Here is a 15000-nt window from a genome sequence, read left to right as displayed (position 1 = left end):
CACTGATAACTCATATGTGTTGTGCTTAGTTTTGAAGTACTGATGGCTTGTGGCAACAAGTTGATCGCACCAGTGTTGAGGGACGGCCAGGAACTCAGTGCCAGTATAATTCACAAAATACTCAAGTTTAAGGCTCTATATGTGAGGCCCTCCAGACCACTTGTGGTAGGTGCTAGACTTAGAAAGTAATCCAGTATTCCATATACAACTGTTATTCATTTTGAAAGTTGCATATGCTATGACTACAATGTACAACTGCAGGACGGTACATTGTACAGCATTTCATGTCACCTTTACAACACCTTTGTTTGAGATAAACTACTTTATAGTAAATGATACAACCCTAACTGCAGTCAATTCTATCAATTTTAAGTCTGAAAATTCAGATGGAAGTTGCTGCGAGGAGGATGAGGAGGTAGACATGGTGCCGTCAGTCACCACCAGAGCAAGAGCAAGGCAGTCATCTTACCATCTGGCATCTGTGACTACCGCTCCAACCAGCCTTACATCTGTGACCACCGCTCCAACCAGCCTTACATCTGTGACCGCCGCTCCAACCAGCCTTCCATCTGTGACCACCGCTCCAACCAGCCTTACATCTGTGACCACCGCTCCTGCAGGTCTTGATCCAAACAGCAACCTGCCATCAACCAGCAACCTCACAGATTACAGAGCGTATCTTAGTGTTATCAATGTGTCATCTGAAGATGAGGAAGAAGATGATGCACTGTATGTTACCTTGATCAACAGCATGGAAGATCAGATGTGAGTAATATTGCCTTTAAAGGAATACTCAATCGATTTAGTGCACATGATTCATTCCTCAAATGTATTCCTTTCAATTATGAAAATAATCTTTCTGTTTTCAATCACAGTAGTCTAAGCAAGCTTAAAGGGACAATCAGTGATTTCTACTCCCATCTAGTGGTGAAATCGTATATTGTATCGTGCTCTGGTACGGTGGTCTGCGCTTATCAAAAATCTCACGCTGACGCCTCACGCTGGCAACTCAATGCAAAACGCGATTTACCTAGTGTAGTGGGCCCGATCGGCACCCGTATTTTAAAGATGGCGGAATATACAGAGCGCGAGAGACGCTATGTATTTATAAATGATTATTTATAGGCTTACGCGAATTGGTCGGTTTATTGAGACAGGTCATTAGACGTGGTTAAGGACATATTTATTAATGAAAACTTCGTTTTTTGCTGATTAATAGACGGAATAAATCCCTGATTGTCCCTTTAAATAGCAATCATGCAACTTTTCCTCTACAGTATTATGAGGTCATTTATATACTCATGGTTGGATGCTGGAACTGTGATCTAATCATATTTTTTTATGTTGACTTTCAGAAAGGAAAGCTCATCTGTGCCGCCTGTTCAGGATATTTTAGTCGTGCTGGCTCAAAAAATCAACAACAACTTCACCAATCGGTTCAACATAAATCGTGCTGCTGTTCTGGATGGTGCCGTTCGGGGCTTCAGGAGAATCACCTTTGACCCCACACACAGGATCAGGGTCAAATTCTCAGACGATAAAGGAACGGTGGAAGAAGGTGTGGATCTTGGGGGTCCGAGACGAGAGTTCCTGCGACTGCTCACTGAAGCTTTAGCTCAGTCTGAGATGTTTGAGGGAACAGAAGGGAGCCTGAACCTCGCTCTTGATGCATCAGGTACAGTATGTCTTATTTGTGGTTTTAATGAAATAATGATATACCCTGTAAAATAGGTTGTGGCTTCCACTCAATTTTGTGTGAAGCTCAGTGGCATTAAAGACCAACTTTGTGACTTGGTTAACTTGTTTGCTTGTATTTCACCGAGACAATATGGGACTTAAAGTGATTTCCATGGCAGCAGTTGAAAAGTTATGCACATACTACCTAAATTATCTCTCTCGCTCTCCCTCAGCTGTCAGAGAAGACCGATATTTTGTCGCCGGAACTGCTATTGCAGTCAGTCTGGTGCATGGAGGACCCTCACCAAATTTCTTGTCCAACACATTGTTTAACTGCATAGTTTTGGGGCCAGAGAAATGTAGACCAAACCTGGGGGACATCGCCGATTCTGAACTCCGTGACAAAATCCAAAAGGTTTGTGGCATTAAAAGATTTTGTTTAGTCTATGCTCAGAAAATGTTTTTTTGTAAGAATGTGTTCTGTGTCTTACCATTTGTGCTCCTCATCCATCAAAATGGATCAGTTTCTGTCTGTTACTGTATTATGCATCTGCCACATGATTGTGTACTGTATGTGATGAAGTGCCCAGGTTGGGTTCATTGGACTGAAGTATAATTGAAAGTTTTATTCGCCATAAAATCAGTATATAGTCCACTTGTCCTTACAGTGAAATATTACATTTATCATGTGGGACCATCATCGTTGCAATTGTGTTTTTTTTGTGAGGCAAGCAGTCAACCTCCCACTGCAGTGTTGTAGATGTGTGAGAAAACATGATTGTCACTTTATATGTTCTTCACATTGCTTCATTGGTGGGGAACAGTAAGTCAACTGTTTATTTTGTTATGAATCAGATGTTTCTTTTTTAATGTAAATCATTCAGATTTCAGAATCATCAACTCTGGAGCAACTCATCCAGTCAACTGAACCTCTCCTCGACTATCTCGCCAATGCTGGCTGTCTGAAGCCACTGAGAAGTGTTGAAGACAAGGATAGACTTGTAGAAGATGTCTTGATGTTTCAAGTGATCAATCGAGTCCGTGGACCATTTGAAAGGTATTGTAAATGTAGTTAAGTTGAGAATCTTGTTTGATGTCTTAACACATGCAAAAAACCAACTCTTAATTGGACCACTTTTCCTCTCATACTGTCATTTAGGTTCAAAGATGGGTTAAAAACCCTTGGAGTCCTGGCGGAGATCCAGATGCATCCCGAGTCGTTCAGAGCCCTGATGTGCTATAATCCAGAGCCCCTCACCGCTGACCAGGTGGATGATCTGTTCCAGATCAGGTGGTCTGAGCAGGGGAGCAACCAGAGAAGAGCAGAGGAATCCGTAGTTGCTTTCTGGAGGGACTATTTACAAGATGTTGAAGGTGTGTATTATATCAGAAAGAAACTAATTTGCTCTTGTAAGGAAATTAGGGATACAGATATCGGTATCGGGCCTGAGAGCATGCTCATGTACTTGTACTCATAAAAATGTACCAATACTCTATAACCGATACCAAAGTCTCGGTATCAGCAAGTACATAAAAGTAAGTACCGTAATTTCCGGACTATAAGCCGCTACTTTTTTCCCATGCCTTGAACCCTGCGGCCTATACAACGGTGCGGCTAATCTATGAATTTTTACAGCTAACGGCCACAAGGGGGCGTTCTAAATCTATGGATTTTACCGGTCCACCACCTTACACCTCATCCTGATATACAGCGAGCGAGCGGACCGGTGTTGTGCCATTTTTACACTCCCCGCAGAATCACACTCCCCTCCGGGGGAACGCGCATTGAGCCAGGCGGGGAGAGACTGCCGGGATCGGGGCCCGGAGGTCTGGTCCTCTAAGCGGGGGGAAAGAGCCGGGATCGGGGCCCGGAGGTCTGGTCCTCTAAGCGGGGGGAGAGCCTGGATCGTGGCCCGGAGGTCTGGTCTCCTAAGCGGGGGGAGAGAGCCGGGATCGAGCCTATTGCGGAGGGGAGTGTGATTCTGCAGGGAGTGTGAAAAAGGCACAACACCGGCAACGAAATCATGTGCGAAACGGTCCTCATATGCAGCGTTGCGATTTTATCGCGGGTATATTCCAAACCAATCAAATTAACTAGGGGTGTGAACAAACTTCTAGTATTGTTTAGCGGTTGGACATGCCGCTAAATGGATTTGTCTAAAACGGCCACAATCAAACGGTCGTTATTCTTAAGAGTTTTTTTTCAAGAGGGAAAGTATTCTTTGACACAAAAGAGATCTTCTGCTTTCTGATTGGCTGCCGCCGGTCGACACCAGAAAGCGGCGCCGCAAAAGTTGAACTATTCTCAACTTTTGCGGCGCCGCTTTTTGTTGCCGCCGCCGCTCGCCGCCCCCGTCCCAGCGGCATCGCTGCTGGACGCCCAATGTGCAGTGCAGTGTGAATTGGGCGTAAAGGCTTGTCCTTACTGCAGCAGCGTGGGTTACAATCCGGCGTCCGCACTTTGCTGCATGTCTTCCCCTCTCCCTCTCCCACCTTTCCTGTCTGTCCTTATACTGTACTATCCCCAAGAAATGCCCTAATAAATATCTATAGAAAAAGTAAGTACTACTAAGTGTATAATCGTGTATGTATTTCGTCTGTCTCATTCATATTTTCACAGAGGAAGGTGGATCAGAGAAGCTTGGGGACATCCTCGCATTTGCATCTGGATCTGATAGAGTACCTCCAATCGGCTTCTCTCCCCAGCCATCTCTCAAAATTCTTCATGGAGCAGAAAAGTTCCCTGTTGCCAACACATGCATCAACTGCCTTCAGCTACCTATCTACAGCACATACAATGGTTTTAAGAGCAACATGGACTTTGCCATTAGAAACACTCAGGGTTTTGGGAAGGCATAGATAGTGAAAGACAAAATGTGTGTATATGCATGGGAGGATCAGGGACTGGGGTCGAAGCAGAAAATTGTTAATGAGATTGACGAATGTAGCCTACATCTGTCAATGAAACAAGATCAAATGAAAATTTGATATAAAACGAAAAAGGAAATAGGACTAGACGTACATTAAAAAGGCAGACGTACATTTATAAAGGCAAATTGGAACTGAGATGTTTTATATGTATAGATATGATACATAGAGCAATGGTTAATTGTTAACAACAGAACGTTTATCTGTGTTTGTGTTCACAGGGTGATGCCGGTGAGTATATTGGCTAGCGCAAGCGTAGGACTAATTAATTGCTGAATCGCTTCATTCGCTTAGTCCTCGAGGTTGTCTTGCTTGCAAAAAATGTAACAGAGATAAAAATAAATCAATTCCATGATTTCCATCATCCATTAATGGGTCAAATAATTGTTGGATTTCTTGCATGGTGCTGTTGCTGACATGAACACCATTTTCAGGAACCTCAACACTATTCCTGCTCGCCACTGCAGGTAGTGGTTCATCACCAGGGACAAAACGCTCCTCAATCTGAAACACACCACCTATAGCTGTGTTGTTGCTTCCAACATATCTGACAATCCCTCTATGCCACAACTGCAACGGGGTTTGGCCTCCTTGTGTAGAAAGTCCGTGGTTATTCCATTGGTTCTGGAATTCCCTCACTGCCCTTTGAACCCGAGGTAAATAAATGTAATGAAGACAAAATAAATGAAGATCACAAAGAGAATCTAGGATATTCTCATTTTCCATAAAAGTAAATAAGTCAGAGAAGTAATATGAAACTACCCGGTTTAATTCTGCCCACAGCCTCTCGATTCTTTGGTTGTGTACACTGCGCCCCATTATCATGCTTCCTCTATTTAATCCTCTACTGTTCAACATAAATCTTGCAACCTCAATATTTTCCCTCCCATGATCACTGCGTACTCTTGAAGGCAGTCCATAGTCAGATACGCCATGCAGAAAGAGGTTCATAACACTTGATGCCCTGTTGTTGTTGAGGCACTGAAGGTATATGATGGTGCGACTGTACCCATCTACACAGCCATGGAACACCATTCTCCATCGCACCAATTTATGGTTCCCGTCAATATGCCTGTGATAAAAGAAATAAGTGACAGCTGTTAGAATACTGAAAAAAGACTCAGATAATAATAATGTTGGTAAATAATATAGGCCTACACAAATGTAGGCTATTATTCTACGGTTTGTTGAGGTCTCTGGGACAGGCTATTGTAATAGGCTACATTCACGAATGCTTAGTGTAACAGGCCTATAGGCTAGCCTATATTTAGAAGTTTTCCTCCCTAAGATAGAAGGTAATACATTTACTAATTGCAATAGTCAAATATCAAGAATATTCCAAATGCTCTAGTCTAGCCTACTTGTTTAGGCTATTATCTTGTTAGATCACAATTATGCTGCAAGCTCAGCAAGAAGACATGTCGATGGGCCATTACAGCAAACATACCATAACTCGTTTGGAGTTTGCACACTGTAAACCCTTCGGCGGATGGCTTGACTGCGTCTTAATGACCTTCCGACGGGATCAACCTCCTGCAGAATTTGGCGAATCCTCCAGCGCTGGACCCGGATTCCGCGTGCCCGTAGACTTCCAATAATGTACCTCTCACCAGCATTCGGGGTACTCGTGGAAATGTCCCTTATGGTTGTTTTCAATTCGTCATTGGTTAATGTTGTGTATTCCAATGGTCTGATGCCAAGACGTTGCCTATGTCGGAACACAGTACGACGGCTGATACCAAAAAATGAAGCGATTCCCTGCCAATTAAACCCGAGTCCAATGCACTGGTTAAATTGTTCAGTTGTTAAATTGTATCGTGGACGTCCCGGAAGCCCGTTACTGGTTGTCGGTGGAGCCAGGGGAAGGGTGTTTTGTTGACCTCGTCTTGTTCTAAAGTCTTCAATAATCAGATTAAAACAACGGCATATTGACTGTACAAAAAGAGCAGTCTCTCCATCAGGTCCATCCCTTGAGCGAACAATAGCCAACATAGAATTTAGGGTAATGGTGTGGCTTTCCAGGTCTCTAAAGCACCTCTCTTCCGTGTTTTGCTGGACGTCCTCGACGCATAGCAGCACCCGATTAAAAAAAGCAACGATGTCATCGCGAGTGGCAATCACTAATAAAGTCTGCAAACTAATCAAAATAAATAGAAGTTGCACCTTCATATTGATTAAATTAAAGTTTGTAACGCGCACCTATAGCCTATTCACCTAACGTTGGCCTGACAGAGGCTTAATCCCGGTGTGACTGGAGTAGGCTAGGCCAAGTAGGCTTAAACACTGTATAGATGGAGACCGATGTTCAAAACGAGACCCCTTTCATCCCGCCTCGTGTGGCGCCTTCCGGTGTTACTGAAGTACCTTCCGTATGCTAGTGAGATTTCGTGTATGCATACTAGTGAAATTACTTGTACGTGCTACTGAGATTTCTTGTATACGTACTATTGAAATACTTGCACATCTACATGTAAGAACATACATTGCAGTGTTCTATTTCATAATTTTAGGTTTACAGAGTATGTATGTACGTACAAGTGTTTCAGTAGTAAGCGTACAAGTGTTTCAGTAGTAAGCGTACAAGTGTCAGAGTATGTATGTACGTACAAGTGTTTCAGTAGTAAGCGTACAAGTGTTTCACTAGTAAGCGTACAAGTGTTTCACTAGTAAGCGTACAAGTGTCAGAGTATGTATGTACGTACAAGTGTTTCAGTAGTAAGCGTACAAGTGTTTCACTAGTAAGCGTACAAGTGTTTCACTAGTAAGCGTACAAGTGTCAGAGTATGTATGTACGTACAAGTGTTTCAGTAGTAAGCGTACAAGTGTTTCACTAGTAAGCGTACAAGTGTTTCACTAGTAAGCGTACAAGTGTCAGAGTATGTATGTACGTACAAGTGTTTCAGTAGTAAGCGTACAAGTGTTTCACAAGTAAGCGTACAAGTGTTTCACTAGTAAGCGTACAAGTGTCAGAGTATGTATGTACGTACAAGTGTTTCAGTAGTAAGCGTACAAGTGTTTCACTAGTAAGCGTACAAGTGTTTCAGTAGTAAGCGTACAAGTGTCAAGAGTATGTATGTACGTACAAGTGTTTCAGTAGTAAGCATACAAGTGTTTCACTAGTAAGCGTACAAGTGTTTCACTAGTAAGCGTACAAGTGTTTCATTATTTATGGCCTAAACGGCCCCTCATATGTATGTGTGTATGTATGTGTGTATGTATGTGTGTATGTATGTATGTATGTATGTATGTGTGTATATATGTGTGTGTATGTATGTATGTGTGTGTGTATGTATGTATGCATGTGTGTATGTATGTGTGTATGTATGTATGTATGTATGTATGTATGTATGTATGTGTTTATGTATGTATGTATGTGTGTATGTATGTATGTATGTATGTATGTGTGTATGTATGTATGTATGTGTGTATGTATGTGTGTATGTATGTATATATGTATGTGTGTATGTATGTGTGTGTGTATGTATGTATGTATGTATGTGTGTATGTATGTGTGTATGTATGTATGTATGTATGTGTGTATGTATGTGTGTATGTATGTATGTGTGTATGTATGTATGTATGTGTGTGTGTATGTGTATGTGTGTATGTGTATGTGTGTATGTATGTATGTATGTATGTATGTGTGTGTGTATGTATGTATGTATGTATGTGTGTATGTATGTATGTGTGTGTATGTATGTATGTATGTGTGTATGTATGTGTGTATGTATGTATGTATGTATGTGTGTATGTATGTGTGTGTATGTATGTATGTATGTATGTGTGTATGTATGTATGTATGTATGTGTGTATGTATGTGTGTATGTATGTGTGTGTGTATGTATGTATGTATGTATGTGTGTATGTATGTATGTATGTATGTATGTATGTATGTATGTATGTATGTATGTATGTATGTATGTGTGTGTATGTATGTGTGTATGTATGTGTGTATGTATGTATGTGTATGTATGTATGTATAAATGTGTGTGTATGTATGTGTGTATCTATGTATGTATGTATATATGTGTGTATGTATGTGTCCATGCATGTGTGTATGTATGTGTCCATGCATGTGTGTATGTATGTGTCCATGCATGTGTGTATGTATGTGTGTATGTATGTATGTGTATGTATGTATGTATAAATGTGTGTGTATGTATGTGTGTATGTATGTATATATGTGTGTATATATGTGTGTATGTATGTGTGTATGTATGTATGTATGTATGTATGTATGTATGTATATATGTGTGTATGTATGTGTGTATGTATGTGTGTATGTATGTATGTATGTATATATGTGTGTATGTATGCATGTGTGTATGTATGTATATATGTATGTATGTATGCATGTGTGTATGTATGTGTGTACGTACAGTGTGTGTGTATCAGTGGAGGCTCGTCCATTGAGGCAGGGGAGGACAGTTCTCCTCAGTTTTTGGAAAGAAGAGAGGGATTAAAATATAAATATATGAATTTATTTATTCATAATTAATATTATCTCAGTTTTGTTCATAAAGCAGGTTTTCCCTATGGATAAAAACCCATTATTGAAATTCTAAAGCTCCAACAATGACATCTATAACATGCAGCTGGAGGACCCATAGATATCTATGGAAGGGAGGCTAGCCTCCCTTAGGGCGGGTTCTTTTCTCTTAAATCATGTAATGCCTTTTTTTCTTGCTAATTTGTGATTGGCCCCAAAGCTCTCCCCTCCACGGCCCACGGATTCAGATATTGACATTTTGTTAGTCCAATCACATTCCAGATTCACCACAATGAGGCCGATTGAGTCGGCGTTGATGTCTGTGTTTCTCTTCCCTGTGCCATTGGAGACTTTTTGTGTGTTCGTAGCTCCATAATATAATACATCTGAAAGTATTATGGGACATATTATACATCAAACTGTTCGTCTATTTGTCTTGATTCTAGCCTAGAATTTGTTTATTTCCTAATGGCTGAAATGTACAGTTTTGTCTTGTTTGGTGTGTTCTCTTTTGTGTGGCTCCGTCGTGGGGCAACAACTGGACAGCCTGGAGTCTGTGGCAGAGAGGAGGAAGAGGGACAAACTGAAGTCTATCCTAGACCACCCTTCCAAACCCCTCCATGACGAGCTTTGGCAGATGGGCAGCACCTTCAGCCACAGGCTCCTCCCACCCACAGGCTCCTCCCACCCAGGTGCAACACGCAGCGGTTCAGACGCTCCTGTGAGCCAGCGGCGTCAGACTGTTCAACAGAGCCTGAGCGTTCCGTGTGTTACAGAGGTGCACGTATGTATGTATACATGTATTACTAGATATACCTAGACAGCCTGTATGTATGTATGTATGTATGTATGTATGTATGTATGTATGTATGTATGTATGTATGTATGTATGTATGTATGTATGTGTATGTATGTATGTAGGTAGGTAGGTAGGTAGGTAGGTAGGTAGGTAGGTAGTTGTGTATGTGTGTATGTATGTATGTATGTATGTATGTATGTATGTATGTATGTATGTATACTCCTTGACTCATATACTTATAGTTATATATATTTATTCAGACTGATTGTATGGTACATGTAGTATCATGTAGTACATATTGGGTACTCCTAAACTTATATACTTGTATAGTTGTTGTATTATTATACAGGCTGAATGTATGAAGGTACATATGCATCTTATTCTATTCTATAGCTCCTGAACAGTTACTGTACGTATGGATGCACTTCCTCCCTGATACCCCCCCTTATCTAGGGTCTTCTTTTTGTTACTCTTTTTTTTTGTTACTAGTTTTCTCTTATTTCCAGTCTTTCTGTATTTATATAAATACAAATATTATTTATATATATTTTTTAAGCCTAATTTCCCCCTGGGGGGATCAATAAAGTCCTATCTTATCTTATCTTATCTTCAATCAAATTGGAGAATGGCTAGTGTACTTTTTTTTTGGTTTATAACAGAGTAAAAGCTGAATAGCGTGTCTAGGACGTGTGGGCGTGTCTCCTTTAGATACGTTATTTAAGTGGTTTTAATGGATTTCTTGCCAACAATAAACCAGGTGACCTCAAGAACATGAAAGATGTGCTGTTTCTCAGACGGACGCTAGAGGGCGCAGTGGGACAGCGTCTAATCGTTAACATCAACATGATGGATCCAGGACTGATTTGTTCAAATAAGAAAAATGTTTGTCTAGTGTAGTCTATGTAGCCTAGTATTACAAACGTCTACACATATTTTCTGTTAATATTCTAAGAAAGATGTTTTCTTTTCGTCGAAACGGAAATAAATCATTTCCTCACTCAAGGCCACAACCAGGTGAAACCTCATTGATTCAAGATCAAGGTGCATCAAAAGAGTTCGCTTTACCAACAGTAACATTTAGTTTCTCGTCTAGATGAGAGAAACACGTCAGTTCACGCCAGAGGTGTCATGTCAATAGCCAGAGAAGTGCTACCGCCAGATGACGTGCAAGTGCCAAGACTGCGTCAGTGCGTCACAGAGACGTCATCACGCACGGGCCGAGGAGCCCAGAGCGCGCATTCCACCTGCTGTGCGTCTGGACCTATATATGCCCAGGATAGATACCTATATATGCCCAGGATAGATACCTATATATGCCCAGGATAGATACCTATATATGCCCAGGATAGATACCTATATATGCCCAGGATAGATACCTATATATGCCCAGGATAGATACCTATATATGCCCAGGATAGATACCTATATATGCCCAGGATAGATACCTATATATGCCCAGGATAGATACCTATATATGCCCAGGATAGATACCTATATATGCCCAGGATAGATACCTATATATGCCCAGGATAGATACCTATACATGCCCAGGATAGATACCTATATATGCCCAGGATAGATACCTATATATGCCCAGGATAGATGTGTAGGAGATGTTCACCTATACATGCCCAGGATAGATGTGTAGGAGATGTTCACCTATACATGCCCAGGATAGATGTGTAGGAGATGTTCACCTATACATGCCCAGGATAGATGTGTAGAAGATGTTCACCTATATATGCCCAGGATAGATGTGTAGGAGATGTTCACATCAGTAGCCTGTGATCAAAAGTTGGTTGCCAATTCGAGAACACGCAGTAGTAGTGTTTTTACTATAATGTTATCACTGTTTTCAAATCTTTTTTTTCTCGTTTCCCAAAAACTAAGTTTGACATTAGGCCTATTTAATCGACAGCCTGCTCATGAGCAGGGCTCTTATCAATAGCCTAAAGGTGCCGCCTGAAAGAATGCGGATATTCAAGTGAAGTGTGTTTATCTCTTCCTCGCCAACCCTCCAGAATCCGAGCCGTGAGATCAGAGCTGTCTTTCATCTCTTAGTGCCAGTCAGCTCTCCACGGAAGTCCATCAATTCGGTCAACTTTTCACACCCCTTAATGGTCTGCATATCCTACAGTGATGTCCGCTGCTAGTGTAATCAAGCACACTTAAAGGATAATTGCCCCCTTTGCAATCAGAGGGATCAAATGAAGTCGTTAATCGAGGAAAGGGAACTTCAATCACCGTTTACGCACACAGCCAAAGGGCATTACGCACACAGCCAAAGGGCAGTTAGGATACTTGAATGTCAAAGGAATGTGAGCGCGCGATCAGGACCGACTCATCATGATAGAGACAAACAACGTCTCCAAAACTCACTACAGTCAACTATTAAATAACATCAGTCTGTTTGTGCGCAAATTCGGGTACTGGGATTTGTGGTTGTTGGAATGGAAAACCTCCAAACAAAAAAGTATCTACTTGGAACTGAACTAAATGATGTTGCATCTCAAAGTAATCTTCAATAAACACTTGTAAACGTTTGGAAATGTTTATCCAAAATGGTTTATTGGAATAACAACCTGGTAATTATGGCATTGTTGACAACGATAGTCTGGAAGAATTCTGGTCGCAATCCAAGGAGGACAGACGCGTTGATCATTATTACTCATTATTACACACTAACACTGGGAAACTCAACCTGGACGGGGTGGATGGCCGCTTCCGCGCTGGAGATCACACACACACACACACACACACACACACACACACACACACACATATGGAAGGCCTTTCATACACACACACACACACACACTGGAGCTCCGGCGCCTTTGAAATTCCAGCCTCCGCCTTTGTTGTGCGCTTCAAGGGGCGGGAATCCAAACAAGCGGCGCGTATAAAGACCGCACCGCGCAGTCGTGCGTCAGGAGACCCAACGTGCCCCGGACAACCTCTCTGGGACTTTGCGCGAGGATTCCAGAATAACTTGGACGTTTTTACACTTTTCTGAGGTCTAAGGATTTTAGTTCTCATCTCAACCTCAACTGACCAAGAAGTGCAGAGCAGACGGGACCAACATGCCGCAGCTGTCAGCGCGTCGGTTTATGGCCGTGTATCTCACCCTGTTAGGATACCTTGGGGATGCTTACGCCGGGGCAGTTTTACTGAACTCTAACGCCATTAAAAACCTGCCCGGTGCCGGGGGCCCCAATCCTGCTCACACGGTCAGCCCGAGCCCCCGCGCCCCCGCCTCCGGTAGCGAGGTTCAGAAGCTGCTCCTGGACACCGTGCAGGTAAGCCCGGGTCTACAGGCTACCGTGCGCTGCTCCACAGCTTGGTAGCTCATCAATGCATTATTTGCAGGCATTTGCCGCCACCGTAGTGACACAGTATGTCGTATGTATGATGATGTATTTCACCTCACAGTCAGATATCTGGGCGGATGACCTCGAGTGCGGGGCGCGGGGCGCGTGCCTCCCGTGCCGGAAGAGCCGCAAGCGGTGCGCGCGTGATTCCGTGTGCTGCGGAGGAACCCGCTGCATCAACGGTGAGTCCTGCTCGGTCCATTCACACAGTGAGTCCTGCTCGGTCCATTCACACAGTGAGTCCTGCTCGGTCCATTCACACAGTGAGTCCTGCTCGGTCCATTCACACAGTGAGTCCGGCTCGGTCCATTCACACAGTGAGTCCTGCTCGGGCCATGTTCACAGGGAAAGTGTTTTGAAAGTTCACTGAACAGATGTTTTATAAAATCGGTAGACAGAATACCATAACAACAATTTGAGATAATGATGTTTAATTATAGAGAAGCGTGTACAATTATGGAATTACAGAATGCTCCCCTCGATGTCTTCTGCACTCTTTGTGCAAGCCAGTAACGGGCTATGTGTGATTGTTCCAGGTGTGTGCCAGGCGAGTGATGTGGATGGCACAGATGCGGTTACTGCTAGTGTGGGGCACAGACACAACCACACCATAGACCACACAGCCAAGAGGCTTCCGCCCGCACAGGGACATCAGCTGCTCTCTGTCAAAGGTATGCACACAGATACATGTGATAATGATGAATGAACCTTTTAAATGATGTGGTTAATACTCTCATACACACAATGGGAAATATTTAAGGCTATTGTCTGACCACATCATTGGACCCATCATATTTACACTGCCATTACTGGACCCATCACAGTGCCGCTCATGTCTCTGTGACTGTGTTCCTCCAGGCCAGGAAGGGGAGACCTGTCTGAGGTCGGCGGACTGCTCCGAGGGGCTGTGCTGCGCCCGACACTTCTGGTCGCGCATCTGTAAGCCGGTGCTGAGCGAGGGCCAGGTGTGCACACGCCACCGGAGGAAGGGGGCCCACGGCCTGGAGCTCTTCCAGCGCTGCGACTGTGGGGACGGCCTGGTGTGTCGGCCAGAGAGGAGCGGGGGGGACCACGCAGTCAGAGGGGCCGCTGCCCGGAACCTACACACCTGCCACAGACGCTGACACACACACACACACACACACACACACACATCCACACACACAGACAGACAGCCCCGGAACCTACACACCTGCCACAGACGCTGCCACACACACACACACACACACAGACACACACACACACACACACACACAGACAGACAGCCCCGGAACCTACACACCTGCCACAGACGCTGACACACACACACACACACACACACACACACACACACACACACACACACATCCACACACACAGACAGACAGCCCCGGAACCTACACACCTGCCACAGACGCTGACACACACACACACACACACACACACACACACACACACACATCCACACACACACACAGACAGCCCCGGAACCTACACACCTGCCACAGACACTGACACTCACACACACACATCCACACACACACACAGCCCCGGAACCTACACACCTGCCACAGACACTGACACTCACACACACACATCCACACACACACACAGCCCCGGAACCTACACACCTGCCACAGACACTGACACACACACACATCCACACACACACACAGCCCTGGAACCTACACACCTGCCACAGACACACACACACATCCACACACACACACAGCCCCGGAACCTACACACCTGCTAGAGAC

The 15000-nt window shown here is 43.5% G+C and overlaps 1 protein-coding gene across 1 annotated transcript; it reads left to right on the top strand.

Annotated features, from left to right (window-relative positions):
- Nucleotides 1–12973: 12973 nt before the first annotated feature.
- On the top strand, nt 12974–14385 carry LOC311325897 (dickkopf-related protein 1-like; the record flags this gene model as incomplete). The annotated part of the gene is made up of 4 exons (XM_084458715.1): nt 12974–13189; nt 13323–13443; nt 13798–13932; nt 14120–14385. 4 exons carry the CDS (start codon nt 12974–12976, stop codon nt 14383–14385), a joined length of 738 nt encoding a protein of 245 aa, XP_084314841.1.
- Between the last annotated feature and the right edge of the window lie 615 nt (nt 14386–15000).

The sequence above is a fragment of the Borostomias antarcticus genome (genome assembly GCF_949987555.1).
Source record: "Borostomias antarcticus genome assembly, chromosome: 25".
Lineage (NCBI taxonomy): Eukaryota > Metazoa > Chordata > Actinopteri > Stomiiformes > Stomiidae > Borostomias > Borostomias antarcticus.
This window is presented reverse-complemented; position numbering and strand designations above follow the sequence as displayed.